The sequence below is a fragment of the Oncorhynchus mykiss genome, chromosome 8 (genome assembly GCF_013265735.2).
Source record: "Oncorhynchus mykiss isolate Arlee chromosome 8, USDA_OmykA_1.1, whole genome shotgun sequence".
Lineage (NCBI taxonomy): Eukaryota > Metazoa > Chordata > Actinopteri > Salmoniformes > Salmonidae > Oncorhynchus > Oncorhynchus mykiss.
The window spans coordinates 60,958,247-60,981,476 of record NC_048572.1 but is presented as its reverse complement, the minus strand read 5'-3'; the positions used below and the strand labels follow the sequence as shown (position 1 = coordinate 60,981,476).

The 23,230-nt window shown below is 40.1% G+C and overlaps 2 protein-coding genes across 4 annotated transcripts in view; both read right to left on the bottom strand.

Annotated features, from left to right (window-relative positions):
* LOC110530268 (nuclear receptor coactivator 2) overlaps positions 1–9,877 on the bottom strand; it is a 75,690-nt gene extending 65,813 nt beyond the window's left edge. The window contains exon 1 of one of the 2 annotated variants that reach the window (XM_021613188.2): positions 9,249–9,877. The gene's annotated coding sequence lies outside the window, so the exon portion shown is untranslated. The remainder of the gene's footprint in view (positions 1–9,248) is intronic. The other variant, XM_021613186.2, reaches the window with a different exon arrangement.
* A 2,145-nt stretch (positions 9,878–12,022) lies between these two features.
* Positions 12,023–19,761, bottom strand: lactb2 (lactamase, beta 2). Of its 2 annotated transcripts, none has more exons than XM_021613184.2 (7): positions 19,442–19,761; positions 19,075–19,238; positions 18,803–18,926; positions 18,355–18,533; positions 17,893–18,041; positions 12,959–13,046; positions 12,023–12,855 (listed from the first exon to the last, which is right to left on the bottom strand). In XM_021613184.2, exons 1-7 carry the CDS (start codon positions 19,561–19,563, stop codon positions 12,809–12,811), a joined length of 873 nt encoding a protein of 290 aa, XP_021468859.1. In that variant the 5' UTR covers positions 19,564–19,761; the 3' UTR covers positions 12,023–12,808. The 2 variants fall into 2 exon arrangements, with proteins under 2 accessions (XP_021468859.1, XP_021468860.1); XM_021613185.2 differs by having other exon boundaries at positions 19,111–19,238.
* Positions 19,762–23,230: the final 3,469 nt, after the last annotated feature.

Below are 23,230 nucleotides of genomic sequence, written 5' to 3'. Positions count from 1 at the left end.
CCATCAAACAGTTTGTGCATACATGATAATGCCATTTTTGTTCGTTTTGGTCTTTGACACTGTTTATTTTCAGCTGTACAGGCGCACAACATTTTTCGTTGAGGCAAGCCGAAGTCGGGTAGCCATAGTCGGGTAGCCCCTTCGTCAGTGATTGGTCAACAGTAGAGATTTTTTAAGTGTTTGTTGGTCATTCAACCAGAGACAAATCGTTTTCATGCTCTTTTTTTTCCCCCCCACTAGTGAAATACTGCACTATACATCTTAGTTTTTTTTTAAATTAGGTTTAATTTAATGGCTAGTACAAACAGTACTATTGACGCTTTTTTCTTGTTTTTCCGAATCAAAAGGTCTTTTAAGGGAGTATGCGAGCACACTCGTTCAGTTCACCTAGCCAAGTGTGACACCTGTATTTTGAAAGTTGATTACTGACATGCAAAACATTTTGGGACCGTATCAACACTTGACTACTGAAAAAAACAGCAAAACAGTTTGTGGAATTGTTCATTAAATCATTTTACACACACACACACACACACACACACACACACACACACCCAAGACCTACTTCCAGGCTATGATTAATTTGTGTTACTAAGCAACCAGATGGTAACAGAGTGAACTTGAGGTACTGGGAACTGTATGGGACTGCTGAAATATGTGCTGGTTTTGAATAAAAATTATTTTAATTCAGAATTATACCGGAAAGAAAGCATCTAGCCTTAGTAGCCTATTGTTATTATGGTGTTGCCGTTTCGATGTCAATATGGTATCATGATCACATTGTATGATATTACTCAAAATCACCATAACCACCCATGTATTATCATAACATGACAGACTTGAGAGTTCATTGGGAGGCTTTTTCACATCCAGAACAGTAAATTCTACAATATATCCAGACTAAACCATGGAAACCCTGCCAGATTGGACAACAAGCAGGCAAACTGAACACTGCGTCTAACAACTGGTGCTGCAGTTGCAAGGTTAAAAAGCATCTACTGCTGAACCCTTTTCACAGCAATGTGGGATTCCTAAAAATAATAATAACCCTAAACAATCCTACAACCAAGCCAAACAAACAGGAGGTTGGTTCCAAGCCTGCCTGGCTGTTAGTCTACAGTGCCTTCACACAGAGTGTAGCACAGTGGCGACTTTATCACCAGGACCCGTCACAGAGCTGCAGAATTATGGCCACAGCTCAAACTAAATTAGCACTTGTTATGCAACCCTGGACTTGGCTCCCAGGCCACTGGTTCATTCCGCTGCAGTCTGATTCACTATCGTTTGCTGTGTGGCCGACAAACAGTTTACCATGGTGGGTTGAGACTGTCTGTGAGTACACCAAGTACACTTATTCAAATTGTGTGCGGTGTGTGTGTGGACTGTGCAAACACCACAGATTCCCTATTTGAACCAGTCTCCTCCCCAATGCAGTATGCTACAACCACCATTTCAAGAGAGTAATTGCTCTTTCAGAGCATTGCTGAATGCTAGAAAGGAATGGACCCCTTAAATCAAATGTTAATACTTACGAGCCCCTAACCAACAATGCAGTTCCAAAAAAATATGGATAAGAATAAGAGATAAAAGTAACAAGTAAGCAGCAGCAGTAAAATAACAATAGCGAGACTATATACAGGGGGTACCGGTACAGAGTCAATGTGCGGGGGCACGGTCAGTTGAGGTAGTATGTACATGTAGGTAGAGTTAGGAAAGTGACTATGCATAGATGACAACAGAGTAGCAGTGGAGTAAAGAGGGTGAAGTGGGGGAGGCAATGCAAATAGTCTGGGTATCCGTTTGACTTGATGTTCAGGAGTAGAAGCCGTTTTGAAGCCTCTTGGACATAGACTTGGTGCCCCGGTACCGCTTGCCGTGCGGTAGCAGAGAGAACAGTCTATGACTAGGGTGGCTGGAGTCTGACAATTTTTAGGGCCTTCCTCTGACACCGCCTGGTATAGAGGTTCTGGATGGCAGGAAGGTTGGCCCCAGTGATGTACCGGGCTGTTCGCACTACCCTCTGTCGTGCCTTGCGGTCGGAGGCCGAGCAGTTGCCGTACCAGGCAGTGATGCAACCAGATCATACTGTCAGGTGGCACTGGCAGTCCATCCATTAACTATCATTGAGGTGGTGACTGCCTGGACGGTTGGGTTAACACTGGTAGTGTTAGTAAGTCTGTGGTCAAAGCAGTTAATACGGGGGGGAATCAGAACAGTCACTGAGACACCCGTCCCTGCAGTGTGACATCCAGGTGACAGACTTAGTGTGTGGCGACGGAGGCACTTATTGCACATACTCTAGTGTTTCCGTTGCAATCATTTATGTGGTGCTGTACCCACGGCAAAATTGCCACCCCCCCCCAAAAAAAACGCTATAACAGTCCACAGTTACTTTTCCTTTGCAAACAAAATGTGTAATGAATAGAAAACTCTGACAAACCTATTCGGCTTGATGTTTGTTCTACGTGAGAGAAACATTCCTCTCGAGGCGCATTCAAGTTACAAGTGCCATAGTGAGGGACAAGCAGTCAATGCACAACAATTCTTGCAAATGCGGTTAAAACAGCAGTTTTAAAGGCCTTTGTTAAAATAATAATAATTAAGAGGGGGATCCCAGCTTTCCATTCCTACTTTATTTGTTTCTCAACTCCTAAATATGCACAAACTTAAAACCTGAGTTTTTAGCAGCCAAATGGTTCATCTTCAGGATCGGTGTCCCATCCACGGGACCGTTGAGCTAACGGCATTAGCATGAGGCTGTAAAAGAAACAAGAACATTTCCCAGGACATAGACATATCTGATATTGTCAGAAAGCTTAAAATTCTTGTTAATTAACTGCACTGTCCAATTTACAGTAGCTATTACAGTGAAATAATACCATGCTATTGTTTGAGGAGAGTGCACAATTTTAAACATGAAGTTATTAATAAACAAAGACTATTTGGGCAGTCTTGATACAAAAATTTGAACAGAAGAACAGTTGTTCTTTTCTTTGTATTATCTTTTACCATATCTAATGTGTTATATTCTCCAACATTCCTTTAACATTTCCACAAACTTCAAAGTGCATCCTTTCAAATGGTACCAAGAAAATGCATATCCTTGCTTCAGGGTCTGGTCTACAGGCAGTTAGATTTGGGTATGTCATTTTAGGCAAAAATTGAAAAAAAGGGGCAGATCCTTGAGGTTTTAAGCACTAGCCTCATACAAAACATCCTGATCTCGCGAGTTTACATTCTGTTTCTCAATATGGATATCCATGTAGAGAATCAGAATGCAAGCTTGCGAGATCAGGATGTTCGTACTAGGCTAGTTAAGCACATTACCACTCCGTAATTTGCAGTGAGTGCAAAGGGGAGAGTGGGGCTAATTTAACACGGATTAATGGTAGGGTAACTTGGGGTAAAATTCCACTCTACATCAAAATAATTTTTGGGGAGTGATTTAAATTGTGATGAGACAGATTATATTTTAGGTGAGCAGGGAAAGTGTTGGGAGAGGGGGGGGGGGGGGGGGGGGGGGGGGGGATTGGATTATGGATTATCAAGAACCTGATAAAACAGCATGATCAAGGTGCACCTTGTGCTGGGGGGGAAAAAGGACACTTAAATGTGCAGTTGTCACAACACAATGCCGCAGATTAGAGGTCAACCGATTAATTAGGGCCATTTTCAAGTTCATAACAATCAGTAATCGGCCTATTTGAACACCGATTATGTTGCAATCCACGAGGAAACTGCGTGGCAGGCTGACCACCTGTTACGCGAGTGCAGCATCAAAAGGACCTTGTGGCTGCAAGGAGCCACGGTAAGTTGCTAGCTAGCATTAAACTTATCTTATAAAAAACAATCAATCTTCACATAATCACTAGTTAACCTAGTAATATCATCCAGCATGTGTAGTTAACTAGCTTGTCCTGCGCTAAGCATCAGCTGTCTGAGCAGCTTACTGATCACTGTACACAGCCAATCTGTAAATAAATCACACAATAGCACACATTATTACTTACCCTCTTGCACCCCAGTATCTCCAATTGCACATTTACCATCTGCACATTATCACTCCAGTATTAATGCTAAATTGTATTTATTTTCACCTCTAGGGCCTATTTTTTTCCTACCTCCCTACATTTGCACACATTGTACGTAGATGCTTCTATTTTTATTTTGTGTTATTGACTGTATATTTGTGTGTAACTGTGTTGGCTTTTCTTTATCTTGGCCAGGTCGCAGTTGTAAATGAGAAATTGTTCTCAACTGGCCTACCTGGTTAAATAACGGTGACATAAATATATAATCAATGCGGTGCCTGTTAATTTATCATCGAATCACAGCCTACTTCAACTTCACCAAACGGGTGAAAAAAGCAATCGTTGCACAAATGTACCTAACCATAAACATCAATGCCTTTCTTAAAATCAATACACAGTTATATTTTTTTAAACCTGCATATTTAGCTAAAAGAAATGCATTTTAGTAGGCAATGTTATTGTATCACTTGTCTTGCGTCCAGTGCAAGCAGAGTCACAATTTCTTCCTAACAAAGAACGTAATTAATTTGCCAGAATTTTACATAATTATGACATTGACGGTTGTGCAATGTAACAGCAATATTAAGACTTAGGGTTGCCACCCGTTCGATAAAATACAGAACGGTTCTGTATTTCACTGAAAGAATAAACGTTTTGTTTTCAAAATGATAGTTTCCGGATTCGACCATATTAATGACCAAAGGCTCGTATTTCTGTATTTATATTATAATTAATTAAGTCTATGATTTGATAGAGCAGTCTGAGCGATGGTAGGCAGAAGCAGGCTCGTAAGCATTCATCCAAACAGCACTTTACTGCATTTACCAGCAGCTCTTAGCAATGATTGATGCACAGCACTGTTTATGACTTCAAGCCTACAAACTCCCGAGATTAGGCTGACAATACTAAAGTGCCTATAAGAACATCCAATAGTCAAAGGTATATGAAATACAAAATGGTCGATGCGTCATAATTCCTATAATAACTACAACCTAAAACTTCTTAACTGGGAATATTGAACAACCAGCTTTCATATGTTCTCATGTTCTGAGCAAGGAACTTAAACTTTTGCTTTTTTACATGGCACATTACACTTTTACCTTCTCCAATACTGTTCTTGCTTTATTTAAACCAAATTGAACATGTTTCACTATTTATTTGAGACTAAATAGATTTTATTTATTGTATAAAGTTAACAATGAACCCTTATTTTCATTCAGTATTGTTGTAATTGTTATTAGAAATAAATATATATTTTCTTTATGTATATATAAAAAAATGTTGGTCGATTAATCCGTATCAGAGTTTTGGGTCCTCCAATAATCGGTGTTGAAAAATTATAAATAGGTTGACCTTTACCACATGTCTCAAGTTGAGGGAGTGTGCAATTGGCATGCTGACTGCAAGAATGTCAAAATCAAATCACATTTCATTGGTCACATGCACCCAACACAACAGGTGTAGTAGGCCTTACCATGAAATGCTAACTTTCAATTCTCTGGCTTGTATGTTAATTTCTCTACCATAAGCCACCTCCATCGTTTTAGAGAATTTGGCAGTGAGTGTAACCGGCCTCACAACTACAGACCACATGTAACCATGCCGGCCCAGGACTTCTACATCTGGCTTCTTCACCTGCGGGATTGTTTGACGCCATCCACCCAGACAGCTGACAAAACTGTGGGATTGCACAACCAATGGACTTTTTCACAAACTATCAGAAACCGTCTCAGGGAAGCTTACTTGCATCCTCACCAGGGTCTTGACCTGACTGCAGTTCAGCGTCGTAACTGACTTCAGTGGGAAATTGCTCATCTTCGATGGCCACTGGCACACTGGAGAACTGTATCAGGCAGATCGCGTATATGCCATTGTGTGGGCCAGCGGTTAGCTGCTTTCAACGTTGGGAACAGAGTGCCCCATGTTGTCGGTGGGGTTATGGTACGGACAGGCATAAGCTACATACATCGAACACAATTGCATTTTAATCAATGGCAATTTGAATGCATAGCGATACCGCAATGAGATCCTGAGGCCCATTGTCGTGCCATTAATCCGCCACCATCACCTCATGTTTCAGCATGATAATGCACGGCCCCATATCGCAAGGATCTGTACACAATTCCTGGAAGCTGAAAATATCCCAGTTCTTCTATGGCCTGCATACTCACCAGACATGTCACCCATTGAGCATGTTTGGGATGCCCTGGATCGACGTGTACGACAGCGTCTTCCAGTTCCCGCCAATATCCAGAAACTTTGTACATCCGATATTTGCATGGTCCAATTTTAACAAATCATTTTACCACTAGCCTGTTATGGGGCTCATTTCTGGAGGTATAAATTATGTCAGCATAGTTTAATTTTCATTCATTTTAGAGTAGAATGTCCTTTTAAAAAGTCCCCCCGACCTATCCCCCCCTCGCTATTTATCCCCCCTAAAGGAAACACTGCACTCTCACAGCCTATTAAAAACGCACGCACACAGGAATCGATAAATTGAACAACGCAGCAACAGGAAGTGCTTCAAGTTGAAGACTGAGTATGGGGTTCACAGTAAGAGATCGAGAACATTTAATTCCACGAGAGAGAGAGACTTCCATTAATCACGTGAACGCAGCCTGGAATGAACATTCAAGGGCTTTGGATAAATGAATCACACTGTAATAGTACACACTACCGCTCATAATCAGGTCACATAAGAATGGATGTATACAATTTCTTATTTTCCATGCAACGCAATTACAGAGAGCAGGGGAAAACCCAGCAATGTCAATGCCCATTTGAAAAGGCAGGAGGAAAGCACAGGGTGGGTTGGGGCATTCCATTTTTTTATCATGCAGTGTTTCAAATATCAGACTTCTGATTATTTTGAAATAGGTTAATAAACTCAATGAAATAGGAATGGCTTATGTCTCTTTAAAAAAACAACGGACCACCTTTAACATGGCATTTTCATGTTCGGGTTATTATCAATATCAATATCAATAAATCATGTCTGGTTAACAATCAAGTACCTTACTGTAATAGTTGTCCATTTAAAATAAATATATTTTTGGCAACAAAAAAAACTTTAAGCCAAGAATTTTGCTAAGACGGTCTGGGTGAGGTCTCAGTGGGGATGAGGAAATTCCAAAGCGCTAGTTAGCTTTGTTATTGGTCTATTAACTAAATGACCACCTGGTCAAGTCACCAGGCAAGCAGAAACTCCAATGCCCAACCTGCTGATTAGGTCCTCTGTAGATTGTATTTTCCAACTAGTGACTATCATTAAATGACACCGATTCATTTTTCTTCATACTTTTAGTGTTCGTTTTATCAACTGTTGTACAATGAGATACAAACCAACGGAAAAACTGCATTGACTGCACTGGGCCTTTAAGCCTGTAGAAACCTGCTAATGGAAAAACGACCCTGTCAAGTCCCAAGCTTCATCCCGCTCCTCTGCCATTGGTGCAGACATTATTATATTGCTCACATGGTTTGCTGATTCCAAGCCACTATGTCTGCATTTACATAGTGGAAAAAATATTTAGAATTTGGCTGCCTAATTGGTCTTTTGACCAATCACTTCAGATCTTTTAACATCAGGGCTTTTTCAGAGCGGATGTGATCTGTCAAAAGACCAATTAGTGAAAAAGATATCGGAATTGGGCTTCCTGTGTAAATACAGCCAAAGGATAATTCGTTGGGAAAGCAGACAAACTCATAAAGGCTCTTAATGTGTACAGCAATGCAATGGCATCCCTTCTACATAACTTACTGTAATGCACGGTGTTAGAAGCACATGCCAAGCCTTTGGCATAGCCTATTATATGGCAAATTTAAGGGCTAAAAATGGCTCTAAAATCATAAGCAAAATAAGATATTCAAAATAACTACAAAAATATTAAGTTGCTTGTTATTGCTGTCAACGATGTTCAGTTTTCATGTAACATTCCTGCATTTAATAAGGAGAAGAGGGAAAGTAAAAGAACAAGAAATGCTGCTGTGTAATGAAATACCTTTCAAAGTTCACTACTCTGTAAAACAGCAGCAGAGAACAAATAGTCTTTAAAGGGCCAACAAAGACCACTAGTCTCTACCAATATATTCTAGACCAATAGGTCAAGATCCAGCTTTCTTTTTTTTTTCATCCAATCTTTATATTTAAACTAATAGCACTGACTTATTGGGTGAGATTTCACTATGGATAACATGCACCTGCCATATGGTCAACCTTCTGCAGGCCAATTGATTGGTAGCCCACTGGCCCTTCTCAATGTTAACTGTATTTGATTTTGGAGCCATTATTCCATGCTCCTCACACTTTTTACTAGCATTTCAAAAAATGAGTCATCGTGATTCACGGCATACATAGTAAAACAGGTTCTCGCAACAAGGCAAACAAAATTAGACTGATTCCGATATTTGTTTTAACTGTTGAGTGACGACTGGTGATATACACTCAAACCATCAAAACTTAGGTTACAAGATCTCATTGCCAAACTCAAATGAGTTTTTTTTGAGAAATGTGTCACATACAACTCACTCTATGGTGGGAACACTTGTTATATTAAATTCGCCATATGACGTCACCGTCAAAGGTTGATGAAAAGTTAGGGTACTTTTTTTAATGATCTCATACCTCAATGTTACACCTTTCCGATCGCAGGCATTTCTAGTTGTTACACAGTTGAGACTAAATAACAATCGGAAATGTGGTGCCGAGCTTGCTGAGGATTTCCTACTTAAACTCGTAAACCACAGTGACGTTTGGTTATTCAACCGCAACTGTTATTTTGGTTTCAATAAGTTATTTTGCATGATGCAGAAACCTCAAACTATGTGCAGTTTACCATGTTCGCTATCGGCATGTCGTGCAATACCTTCAAATGAATCTGCCAAAAATAATCTCCTTAAACTTTTCTATTTGAAACACAGGCGATGTTCCTCCACCAAAAACAATTCATTTAAATTGCTTCGTAAACACATTTTAAGTTCAATTTCATTGAATTCTCAGCAACGCTTCGCAACAAAACTAGTCTAGCGTAAGAATCATCCCCGAACCACCTAAAGAAATATCTCGCTTCAGACAACAAGCGACAACGCCGCTTCCCAGTGGTAAGACTAAACTGACATGACGGATTCTATAGCCTACCATATATTTTATCTAACTGCACAAAAACATACTTCTTCACTACAAAACACATCCGTTGTAAGTTACTCTCAACTTACCGTAACTTGAAATCCCATAAATGCAAACTGTTATGCCAGGACCTTCGAAATCGGGAAACGGCAATGTAAAGGCAGTGCCGCCATGTTCCTCTGCGATGACTGGGTGCCTGTTTATCTTACCAGTAGTCCTCCCCCACACGCGCAGGGCATCAGCACTCATTACCACAATAGACTGCTGCTCACAGAACAGACGGCAAGAATGATGACACTGCAACCAGCCATAGCAGCTAAAAGCCAGACACAATGCAATGAATGCCCGGTTAAAGTTTGTTAGCCACAACTAAAGAGGATGTTTACACTGCATTTTAAACTTAAATAGGTTGCCATAGTACTTCCTTGTTTACTAAAATAAACATGACATTATGAAGTCTTTAAAATGTAGCCTAGTCTACTAAATAGTAAACACCCTTTTATTTAGGCCTAAATTCATTTTAATTTGGAGTAAAAAAAGTCCAATTTATTCAGGTTTTGCATTTCATGAGTCAATTAACAAGCTGACACACAAACACAGTGAGATAGTGCCTCGCTTCACATTAGTTTTTCCCCCCCCTATTTGGCACAGTCAAGCCGTCTCAGGCAGATGTTCAAACGTTTGCACAGCTCACAAATCATAGCCTCTGTCCAAACCCTCCATGGACTAGAACTGATTACGCTACTTACTTCACCCGTGTCTGCTTTTATAGCAGCCACAGAGCCACACTCACTAATTGGCCACACCTGCTGTTGATACAATAAATTGTTAATGTTCCTCCATTAGACTGAGACGGTTTGAGCTAGGGAAAGGTTTTGCACATATGGAAAGAGAAACTAATGTAGACATGTTTGCCTAATGTCTTTGCACTTAAGTATTGTATATTGTCTTCCAAGCTGTTTAGCTCTATTTCATATCCTTTTCTATACCCTGTAAAAAATATTTACTTAGAGGGATTTCAGGGGATCTAGTTGCAGACAGACAGTTCATAGGGCAGAGGCCAGGCAACAAAAACATGTATTTGGGTGCCTATTACATTCTTAAAATCCCAAATAAGTATTGTATATTGAAGTGTGAAGAACAGTGGAAGACAATTGGTAATATCTTTTCTTGAGTGGTTCTCTGCTTGTGGCCTAAATACAAAATCGATGCCATTATGGGCTGACATTCTACTCATTGTCCACAGTTCAGTTATTGCCTCTCCTTGATAAACACTGCCACCTAGTGATGATTTATTGGTTTATCTATTTATTTCACCTTTATTTAACCAGGTAGGCTAGTTGAGAACAAGTTCTCATTTGCAAATGCAACCTGGCCAAGATAAAGTACAGCAATTTGACACATACAACAACAGAGTTACACATGGAATAAACAAAATACAGTCAATAATACAGTAGAAAAAGAAAAAGTCTATATACAGTGAGTGCAAATGAGGCAAGATAAGGGAGTTAAGGCAATAAATAGGTAAGTAATTGCAATATAGCAATTAAACACTGGAATGGTAGATGTGCAGAAGATGAATGTGCAAGTAGAGATACTGGGGTGCAAAGGAGCAGGATAAATAAATAAATACAGCATGGGGATGAGGTAGATAGATGGGCTGTTTACAGGTGGGATATGTACAAGTGCAGTGATCTGTGAGCTGCTCTGACAGCTGGTGTTTAAAGCTAGTGAGGGAGATATGTGTCTCCAGCTTCAGTGATTTTTGCAGTTCGTTCCAGTCATTGGCAGCAGAGAACTGGAAGGAAACGCGACCAAAGGAGGAATTGGCTTTGGGGGTGACCAGTAAGATATACCTGCTGGAGCGCGTGCTACAAGTGGGTGCTGCTATGGTGACCAGTGAGCTGAGATAAGGCGGGGCTTTACCTAGCAGAGACTTGTAGATAACCTGTAGCCAGTGGGTTTGGCAACGAGTATGAAGCGAGGGCCAACCAACGAGAGTGTTCAGGTCGCAGTGGTGGGTAGTGTATGGGGCTTTGATGACAAAACGGATGGCACTGTGATGGACTGCATCCAATTTGTTGAGTAGAGTGTTGGAGGCTATTTTATAGATGACATCGCCGAAGTCGAGGATCGGTAGGATGGTCAGTTTTACAAGGGTATGTTTGGCAGCATGAGTGAAGGATGCTTTGTTGCGATATAGGAAGCCGATTCTAGATTTTGGATTGGAGATGCTTAATGTGAGTCTGGAAGGAGAGTTTACAGTCTAACCAGACACCTAGGTATTTGTAGTTGTCCACGTATTCTAAGTCAGAGCCGTCCAGAGTAGTGATGCTGGACGGGCGGGCAGGTGCGGGCAGTGATCGATTGAATAGAATGCATTTAGTTTTACTTGCATTTAGTTTTACGGAAGGAGAGTTGAATGGCATTGAAGCTCGTCTGGAGGTTAGTTAACACAGTGTCCAAAGAGGGGCCAGAAGTATACAGAATGCTGTTGTCTGCGTAGAGGTGGATCAGAGAATCACCAGCAGCAAGAGCGACATCATTGATGTATACAGAGAAGAGAGTCTGCCCAAGAATTTAACCCTGTTGCACCCCCATAGAGACTGCCAGAGGTCCGGACAACAGGCCCTCCAATTTGACACACTGAACTCTATCAGAGAAGTAGTTGGTAAACCAGGTGAGGCAATCATTTGAGAAACCAAGGCTGTCGAGTCTGCCAATAAGAATGTGGTGATTGACAGAGTCGAAAGCCTTGGCCAGGTATGAATCAGTGGCTTTGGTATTAGCATTGATCATTGTCCCAAAATATTTATTTGTGTATATTATTGCAAAGGCAGTGAATGATAACTTTGAGTACCGGTTTGTTCTATATTGAAAAACAATGTATTTATTAGAAGGCATCTGTACATTTTACATTATAGATTCATACAGTTTGATCTGGGTTTCTCAATAGAAAGGAACAATAAGATCACTTCACAGGGTTTAAATGTGCTTCATCTTAGTATATCAGAGTTAAGCTGTCCACAGTAACATTCTGAAAGTAGTACAACTCATAATGCCCAAATGTCTAAGATCAGCATATTAGCAATAATAATAATACTTGTGGGGCTGCTTATATTTGTCCTGTTACACACGTGTATAAGTTTGTAATGGAAATGTGTTTCTTGCATATCCCAACTCCCCCTGAGCTGCAACAGGAATTGGGGTCACGGCCAGGGTCACCAATGGAGCAATTGGGGTTAAGTGCCTTGCTCAAGGGCACAGCAAGATTTCTTACCTTGTTGGCTCTGGGATTTCAAACCAGCAACATTTCGGTTACTGGCCTAACCCTCGAACCTTGAGGCTATCTGTCGATGAATGAGGGGTATAAATGAGGGGTACCCACCAGTGCATTTGCAGCTCCCTATATTGATGTGCCACATTTTAACACCCCTTTAGCTGTCTTAAGACATAAAGTACAGACATTAAATAATTGCAGTTCTATAAAGAATTACAAAGTAAGATTCTTGCAAATACTCTTTACTTCATGTCAAACAAGCTCAGTTGTGTGTGGGACAGGGAAATGTGAATCATTTGAATCCAAGATTACATGTGTCCTTTGTTAGGGATGTAATTTTTCAACAGATAAATCGGATTAAATCATTGATCACAAATTACTTTTCCATTTGTTGGTGTGAGAAGAATCATCACTAGCTGAAAGAAAAATAGGAAATGAAAAAATGTTAACTACTGGAAAATGGTAATACATTAACCGAATGGTGTAACATAATGTAATGTAAGTGAAATTAAGACATACCAACAGTTATCTTCCCCTCCTTCTCCAGTTTCTTTAGGTGATGCACAAGGTTCACCTCTGCTGCTCTATGCAGATGTTCAGGTGTCTCCTTTTGCAGAAAAGTACATTTTACAAAATGGGTTACAAAGTAGATTATTCATGGTAGAGGTTTTCAAGGGTGCAAAAAGTTGACAGTAAGACCCGTTCCGGGTAAGACAGTCAGACCCGTTCCGAAAAGGCCCCTTGAAAAAACATACCAAAGCAGATCCGTGCTTGTTCGGATCCAAGATACCAATGCAGATCCGAGAGTAAAAAGAGCAAAAAATAAACCAACCGGGCGCTGCCAGCACCACCAACAAACAAGCGATGTTGCCCAAATGATCCACAGTTACGGGTCCTTAAAAACTACCTATAACAAATTACACAATGTGTAGCATATTCAAAACCTTGTAGCCTATTGTTTTAATGGTTTTTACTTTCCTAAAACAATAATTGTCCATCTCATGGTTCAGCTGTCAGAGATTTGAGCACCAAATGCATCAGGGCATTGCATGCATGGGTCTATTAGGCTTAGGTGTTCACTGTGTGATATTCACATTTAAAAGCAGGCACACGTGAAGTGCGCAGCCGGAACCAGTTTCAGCTGGACATAAGCTATATGTTTTATTGAGTGCCAATTGGCTGACACAGATCATTCAGCTTGCGTAATTCTCATCACCTCACACATATTAAATGAACAGAGGACGGGTCCAATCAGGTCCAGTCGGTAACTCAATTTTAATTGCACATACACGAGACCCGTGGCAATTATATCAGACCCGACCCAAATCCGAGACAAAAGTCTGAATTTAGGACCCAGACCTGGTCGGATCTCAAAATGTTGGGTCTGTTGGACCCGTGAAGACCTCTAATTCATGGGTTGCACCTCTGTCATTGTTGTCAACATCCCACAGCCACCGCAGCCATATTGATGCTCAAAAGTAGAACAGGGACTAATGACTTTGAAAAGGGGCTAATGACTTTGCCTAAATTACACTATAGGGGCTTATGATGACATTGCTAGTACACAGAGTATTTAGTAGGAAGAAACTTTTCCATTATCATCATGTTTTCAAATTTACTTTAGTCAGATGGCAATGTTGTCATTAGCTAGCAAAGTTCGTCAAATCAAATTTTATTTCCATCACATGCCCCGAATACAACTGGTGTAGACTTTATAGTGAAATTATTGCTTACGAATATGCCTCGAATGCCCCGAATACAACTGGTGTATACTTTATAGTGAAATTATTGCTTAACTTTCCCAACGATGCAGAGTTAAAAAAATTATATACAAAACTAGTAACTAACACAAGGAATAAAATAAAATACACAAACGATATTTGGTATTTTATTAGGATCCTCATTTTCTGTTGCAAAAATGTGAAGCTAATCTACCTGGTGTCCACACAAAACATGAAACAATGGAACTATATACAGGGAGTAACAATACCAGATCAATGTGCAGAGGTATGAGGTACTTGAGGTAGATATGTAGACGAAGCCACAGTAAAATGACTAGCAAAAATAGCACTCAAAAATAGCTAGCAATGCTAACATTAGCTAGATAAAATCTGGAGATCTCCCCTCAATCTTAGCTAGCTACTGTAGCTAACATTATACTGCATCTAGGTTTTCCTACTAATTATTTGCCTTCTTTAGAAATGTCATCATGTTTTCAAGTCACAGTAATGCACTTTTGATTAAATCTTCATCAGTCCTAAAACAAACATTCAAAACAAAATTGTGACCCAATATGCAACCCATATAATTCTATAGGCAAAGCAGTGTTAGTAGGCTTTGAATGATGTAACATTATTTGGTCAGCATCTACACATACCGTATATCAACCTTATGTTACCAAGGAATTTTACCAAATGTAACCAAAGGAGGTTCAGGACCTGGTGGCATAAAACACCTTAAGTTACATTTAAGGGGAAAGTTTCCCCTTAAAGTTAAGTCAGTTGCACAAAACATTTTAAGGTGAATTTCCCCCTTAAATTAAGTGAAAAAGTTATGGTCCCCACAAAGTCCCTTAACAGCTTCATTCAGTATGGATATCAATGTAAACAGCACTTGTGGATGTTGCTTTCATCTGCTCTGCTTACAAAAGTTTGAACATCAAAAAGCTATCTACTTAGCTAAACGATGGAAGATGCACAATCCATGGCTATAAAGATAGCTGGCTAGTTACAGTGGTTCCTCCTTTAAAAGTTGTGTCATACTGCAGCACACCTTCCGGGCTGTAGCAGAATTCTATGGCACATTATTTAACATTTTTAACATTAATGCAAGTTAGTGCTAGTTTGACTACCAGAGGGCATCTTTGAGAAGCATTTGATAGTCTTCCATATATATTAGCATTACTAGAGAATTTAAAACCTTTTTTGTAAGAACATAGGATATGGGACTGATTTTAAGAAATGTAGCTTAATTCATTTGATTAATATTATGGTGTTTCTATTCCAAGAAAAACGAACAACGAAACCCTCAGGGTTTCTGTTAGGATGGAACGGAAAATATGGCACTGTAAAACGTGACGGTCAGGAGTAGGCTACAGCATAAGAGGATTGGAGGATTCTAAACTAATATCTAAGGGGCATAACATTTCCAAACCATAATTGCAGTGTAACCCAATAATCAAACAGAGATTCAGTGAAAATAAAAAAAATGCATTGATTTATCAAGACCAGTCCCCATGCTTGTCTCAGAGCAGTGCAAAACGATGCTGAAATATTTATTGCTTCAAATCCTATTGCTTCTAACTTGAAAATTCTCTTTAAATAAATAAGACCTACACCACTTTTAACAGCACATTACTCAACACTAGTGAGACTCATTTTGCCTACAGTAGTTCTACAGCATATCGAAAAATATTTTTTTCAATGACGTGACTCTACGCCAATAATTACATTTAGAAAATCAAATCAAATTTTATTTGTCACATACACATGGTTAGCAGATGTTGATGCGAGTGTAGCGAAATGCTTGTGCTTCTAGTTCCGACAATGCAGTAATAACCAACGAGTAATCAAACCTAACAATTTCACCACACTCCGAGGGACCTCACCTCCTCCCTGTAGGCCGTCTCGTCGTTGTTGGTAATCAAGCCTACCACTGTAGTGTCGTCTGCAAACTTGATGATTGAGTTGGATGCGTGCATGGCCACGCAGTCGTGGGTGAACAGGGAGTACAGGAGAGGGCTCAGAACGCACCCTTGTGGGGCCCCAGTGTTGAGGATCAGCGGGATTGGAGGATTCTAAATAAATATCTAAGGGGCATTTTTTGTTAAAATCTGTGAGAATATCTGAGAATATCTAAGGGGCTTTTATACAATTCTAAATTAATTAATAATAATAATAATCGCTTTGTTGAAAAAGTTAAGGTATTTTTAGAGAGGATTTTGTTTTCATTTAACCTAGAGTGAGTGAGAAAAAGGCCATTTTTGAACATGGGGTGAGACATTCTCACTAATTTGTAAATAAAGCCAGTTTGTTTTTTAGAATTATTTATTTCTGGAGAAACCAAAAGCCACAATGTCCCAATTAATTAGTATCTACCTTTCCAATTACTTTTAGAGTTTGGGATTTACAAATGTGCGCTTTTCATGTAATTTTTCGGATTTAAGAATAACTTTTGACTGACGCCTTTAGTGAGAGGTCTAATGCTTTAATATTTAATAATATCTGCCCACCCAATTCAAATCTAAAGGGCCATTTTTTGCACCATTATTAGTTACGTTGTTTTAGTTTGAACAGTGCAGACAGGCACTAAGAACAGCGGGAACATGTGGATAGTATATATTGTCCTGCTAGAAACGTTTGCAGAATTCACAGCATGCTACGCTTGTGAAAAACAGGGTTAATAATATATCTGTGAGAATATCTAATCACTCTAAATCATTTAATAATAATAATTGCTTTGTTTTAAAAATAAAAATAACGATATTTTGTTTTCAAATAACTTAAAGTGAGCGAGAAAAAGGCCATTCTTGAACATGGGGTGAGACATTGTTACTAATTTGTAAATAAAGCCAGTTTGTTATTTAGAATGATTTATTTCTGTTTTTAGAGGGAGAGAAATCAAAAGCCTACCATCACCTCATGTGTCTCCCAGTCGCGGCCGGCACAGTTATTGAACCAGCATCAGTTTGCACTGCGATACAGTGTCTTAGACCGCTGCGCCACTTGGGCGCTGTACAACATGACTTTAGGCTACAGTACTACAGTAAGAGCAAAGTAATCCTAACATTTCCACACCCTAATTGTAGTCTAAGCTTCTCTTAGAATAAAAACCTTAGTGTAACAACAGTTTTATTAAGTGATACTGAAGTCGTGCACAATTATCAGTTTCTATTTAGGTTTATGTAGCCCATTCATTTTCAGTTAGACACACAGTAGCGCCTTGGGATCCAAAAGCATAATCAGTGCTCTAACTCCCCCTTGCGCTGGTCTGGAGCAATGAAGTAGTGACGCAGGGTACCGTACTAAACTACTAAACTTTTAGTGGAGCAACCATTGTAGCTATAGCTACTCTATAAGCTAGCTTGACGTACTAGAAAGTAATATAAACAAGTTTCGAAAAAAGTAACTTCAATAAATGTGGTTTACTATCTTCTGAAGCAATTTGGTTATCCTGTCTTGATTGCAGAAGTCCTATTTTGTTATCTCACAAAACGAGTCAGTGAATCATGCCATTTCCATGGTAACCAGATACTCTTTCTGCCATACATGTCTTCAAACTCCTGTAAAACCCCTTAAGAATGCCCTTACTTAAAGGAAATATTTGAGGGGCTCTATGCAACGCCCTTGAACAATTCCCTTAGATAAAGGGAAATTATTCCTTAAGGGATTAAGGAAAACACTTAAAATGTTCTATGCAACCGGGCCCCTAACTTTAAGTTGTAATGTACAAACCTTGTAGACGACTTTGACCAGTTCCATAGATGAAAATGTGTTCCCTCCGGCTGCCTGGAGGACACTGAGGATCTGCTGCTCTCTGAGGTTTCTATGGCTGATGTAATGCTGGATCTTAGAACCAGCGTCTTGGACCACAGGTCCATGACCTAAAGAAATGAGTTTGGGAAGAAAGTAACATAGATGTTTTTGTATCAAGTCCTATGCATAGTTGACATAGCTGTAAATGTAAACTAGTAATCTGAAGAAGAGCCTCTCAAATCATGATGTCATGTGGCTTCAGACATCTATATATTTGTGTCCACTTAATGACACACTCTACGTCCCAATTGGCACCCTATTCACTATTTAGTGCACTACCAGGGCATATGGACAAAATTACTGCACTAAATAGGGAATAAGGTGCCATTTGGGACGCATTCCCATGAGTTTTAATAAGTGTTTTAGAGCTCAATAACAAACCTGGGTATATTAGGTCAGCCTGTGAGTCCAGCAGAATCTGCAGAGATTTCATATAGTCATAGAGATCTTCAAACACGGCCGTTCCCTCCCCCAAAATACAGTCTCCTGAGAAGATGGCCTTCTCTTCCTCCAAAACAAGGGCCATGTGGTCATCTGTGTGTCCTGGGGTGAATAGGACTCTGCGCACGCACACAAATGCACACACCCACAGTTATACATAGAGCCATAATAAAGCTTATGCACTTCACAGTGCTTGACTTGGACTAAAATAGGTGCCGGGACTGTTTATATTTAGGTGCAGGAGCTTCACAATACTTCTGAGCCAACATTCTATAAGAGGTGCAGGAGCTCAAGCAGTAGAATGGAGGTGCCGGTACTCAGCTCCGGTGAGCTGCTGCCCAAGTCAAACACTGGCACTACACTATTTACACAGTAACGTTACACTTACTTCAGTGTGGCCCCCTCAGTTTCTATGACGTCTCCATGTTTCAGGTAAGTGTACGTCTTACTTGGTCCTATTCTTTCGTCAGTTGGGGGAGAGCGAGGGAGTTTACTTACTTGTAACTCAGAACCTGCGTGGAGAAATAAAAGCACATAGGCACACAAGTGATGTGTGGCTTTCTGAGTCAGCGTCAACAAAAAGCACATAACGCCTCTGAAGCTGTCAATCTGTGGCTGACAAAATGAGACAGTTACTATCGTCAGGTGTCTGTCACTCACTTCCAGTAATGTCTCTGCAGATGTCGATCACCCCACCTGTATGGTCGTGGTGCCAATGGGTGACAATGATCTCCTGGATGGCAGTGTTGAACTGGCTCAAGGCTTGTTGGAGACTGCTGATGTACTCAGGGACGGCAGGCTCTCCTGTGTCTATCAACACTCGCCTTAAAACAAGAATGGTCTGAATTTAATTCATGCAGTTTGATACTTTTGTGTAGTTTCCATATCCATAACACTCTTTCAATAAAATTGTACTACATTAGACCTTCAACTGAAAATGGATAGGCACGCATGAAGCAATGCTGTCCAAGAGGGGAAATGCGAGGCTAGTACAGGTGTGGAATACATTTCCACAAAACGAAAATACCTTTTCCCCGTTCCAACTAAATACGTATTGGTTCCTTGTAGTGTCATTGGACCAGGGTTGCATCCCAGGATTCGCACAACTCTGGACGATAGCTGCTCGATACGAGGGAGTATTGCACTCATGGTTCACGACGCAATCAGGTACGTATATCAATTGTGCTGATGTTAGTAACTCAAAGCCCCGTGCAATGTGAAAATAAAATCTGTAGTCCAAGACGCTGAAGTTGTAAATTAGCTTTGAACTTCACCTCTCCGATGTAAATAAACATTGACCTGGAGTGGAGGATTACTTCCTGTGTGACGTGGCACCTCACCTCGTTTCAAAATAAAAGCCTCATTATCCAAATAAAAGTGTTTGCTAAAAGTCTAAACAATTTAGCCTCAAACTACAAAACGATTGCATATAATTTCATAATAATTATAGTACATCGTAAATACTGCCCCCCCCCCCCCCCCCCCCCCCCCCAAAAAAAAATAATATATATATATGACAGACACAAGCACGAGATGGTAGTAACTGAGCTAGGTCAATAGGTAGAGCCATTGTCAAATCTTATTCAGAGATACATGGTTAATCAATTGACTATATCAGTATGTTGTAGATAAAGTGTGACAGGATAATAAGATAATTACGATTTATGATAAACACATTTGCACATTTCTCTGTAGAAAAAAACAAGAACGACCGTTTTCAGCACAAACTGTTGAAAACAACTATACGTCATGTGTGTGTGAGCATTTGTTTCTTTCCAGTTTAAATATCACCTTGGGTTTGTTTAGCCTCTGTAAGTGTATTGACTTTAATTATTTATAGTAAGTAAAGCTAAATGATTTTTGTCTGCTGTCATCGGCATAAATGTAATAGACCTTCACACATTTCTACATGTCATTTATTACACGATTTAACACCAACTCATTTAATGTGTTTTGACTTTGCAGTTCCTATGCATTGGCCGTATCGTCATTATATAGAATATAAGGGACAGCATGATCTTAAATAAAGCTGTGTGATATTTATTTTATTCATTCTATTACCCCCCTAAGTGCTTCATGAGTAATAGTACATGCATTACAAGAGATCAATACAGTCAAATTAACCCATAAAACTGACATAGGATGCAGCTGTAAATCGTACAATGGGTCCAACTACACCCATAACACAACCCATCCCACTGAATGCTGTGTTTGATATTTGTCTCTCATAAATTGTGACCTATAAAAATGGCTGCTTGGTCTATATAATATTTACAGGAGCGTTGAGAGGTAGCAGAGACCTTTTCTAAATGAAATGGATCCTGCCATCTGGGTATCAGGGCCCTTTTCTTCTCTTCTCTCCCTCTGTAATTACACAACATAATGGCTGTGCAATCTGTCTGTAATCTCACATTATAATCACTCTGCTTTCCTTCCCTCTGCACCTCACTCTCTCTCCACTGCTGCTAATTCAATATAAATGTAAATGACCGGGAGAAAGAATGGAGAAAGAAATGTAGAAATCTCATTTTTATTTACATGCCTAATCACAATAAATTGTTTTGTGTGAATTTTGGTGAAATATGAATGGGGTCGTAGAGGATAAGGGAAAATGAGAGAAGTTTGAGGATGTTTGAAGAATCCTTTGGTTAAAGCGTTTTATTTCACAAATCCATCATAGTGCCCTTGTTATAGGCTTACTGAACCATAGTGCTATTCAGACATGAACTATTTCTTCCATTTAAAAACATCACAGAACCCTTCATAATTCACAAAAATAGGGAATATAACGGCACTAATTTTATCATCATTTATTATTGAAAATGCACAAAAACGTTGCGTAATTACATCTCCCATTTAGAAACTTAATTTACCAATGGTTTAAATGGAGAGAGAGACTGGGAGAGAGAGAGAAGGAGAGAGACAGAGGGAGAGAAACCAGCTCATTGGACCGAAGACACGTTGCGTTAATAATGTATGACTAAGCAGGTGTAGCAGGATGAGAGTTTAAATATGGATTATAGATAACAGACATTTTAGGGTAGATGCCTGATGTGTAATCTCTCAACTGTCCTTCAACAAATCACTGCAATATACACCCACTAATATTTTATGGGAGCAGTAGTGAGGATGCCCGAGTCACAATTATCTCTTGAATATCCCACTTTGCTTGTGTTGTTATCAAAGTATTATCATCCAAATACAGTCTCTACTTCGCCTATGTATTTCTTATACTATTCTGACTGTACTCCATATATCTGCTGTTTACTAGTTTCATCATTCAGAATCCTTGTATTCAAGCAATATCTCACCGTTCATTACACCCCTAAACCTAACCCTGTCAGTCCCGAGTCCGTTCAAATGAGACACAAGCAATGATGTATGCATGAGCCCTGAGTGCAGTGAAGGACTCTTCAAGTCAAAGTTGTGATAACATTTTCTTTGCGTCTGCATAAACCCTTCTTGAAATGTATCAACATGTTCTGTCCCCTGACAAACCGTTGACTGCCTTGTATGATGTCACCACCAATGAAGGATGCTTGACTTGTTACTATCCCTCCTCTTGCTGTGATGAAACATCGACGGGTCTGTAGTGGATTGAGAGCTTGAAGTTCCTCTGTGTCCACATCACTAAGGAATTAACATGGTCCACACACACCCACACAGTTGTGAAGAGGGCACTACAACGCTTCTTCCCGCTCAGGAGGATGAAAATGATTGACATGGGCCCTCAGATCCTCAAAAAGGTCTACAGCTGCACCATTGAAAGGATCTTGACTGGCTGCATCACCACTTGGCACGGCAACTTCACGGCACCAGACCGCAAGATGCTACAGAGGGTGGTGATCACTGGGGCCGAGCTCCCTGCCATCCAGGACTACTACAATATACCAGGCGGTGTCAGAGGAAAACCCCAAAAATGGTCTAAGACTTCAGCCAACTAAGCCATAGACTGTTTTCTCTGCAACCACACGACAAGCGGTATCAGTGCACCAAGTCTGGAACCAACAGGACCCTGAACAGCTTCTACACCCAAGGCATTAGACTGCTAAACAAGACCTCTAAATAGCTAATCAAATGGCTACCCAGACTACCTGCATTGACCCTTTTTTGCACTAACTCTCTTGCACTGACTATGCACACACACTAGACTCTACCCACACACTCACACATACTTACACTGACACCCCAACACACACACACACACACACACACACACACACACACACACACACACACACACACACACACACACACACACACACACACACACACACACACACACACACACACACACACACAACAGGCGACCACACACAAATAACACACGCACACATGCATACTAGCACTACACACACACTCTCTCTCTCACACACACACACACATAATTTCACACTCACCACATACACTGCTGCTACTGTATTTTATCCTGCTGTCTAGTGACTTTAGCCCTACCTGTACAGTAGCTACCTCAATTACCTCATACCCTTACACATCGACTCGGAACTGGTACTCCCTGTATATAGGCATGTTATTTTTTACTTGTTATTGTTATTCATTATTCACTGTATAGTTAGTTACTTCTCGTGTCACTGTTTCATATTTTTTTTATCTTTCACTCTGCATTGTTGGAAATGAGTAAGCATTTCACTGTTAGTTAGTCTGCATCTGTTGGTTACGAAGTATGTGACAAATAAAATTGGATTTGATTGAGCTTCTTGTAGTCTACGTATAGGAATTAGGGTGCCATTTGGGATGAAAGTCTACGTATTGTTCTTTTAAGTTCTGTCGCTAGAGGTCATATGGGGAAACAGGT

Coding starts and splice junctions, on each gene's coding strand:
- lactb2 (XM_021613184.2), bottom strand. CDS start 19,563: ATGAGTGCAATACTCCCTCGTATCGAGCAGCTATCGTCCAGAGTTGTG. Junction 18,534..18,802: donor ACTGAGGGGGCCACACTGAA/GTAAGTGTAACG, acceptor GTGCGTGCGCAG/AGTCCTATTCACCCCAGGAC. Junction 12,856..12,958: donor GGAGGGGAAGATAACTGTTG/GTATGTCTTAAT, acceptor TTTTTCTTTCAG/CTAGTGATGATTCTTCTCAC.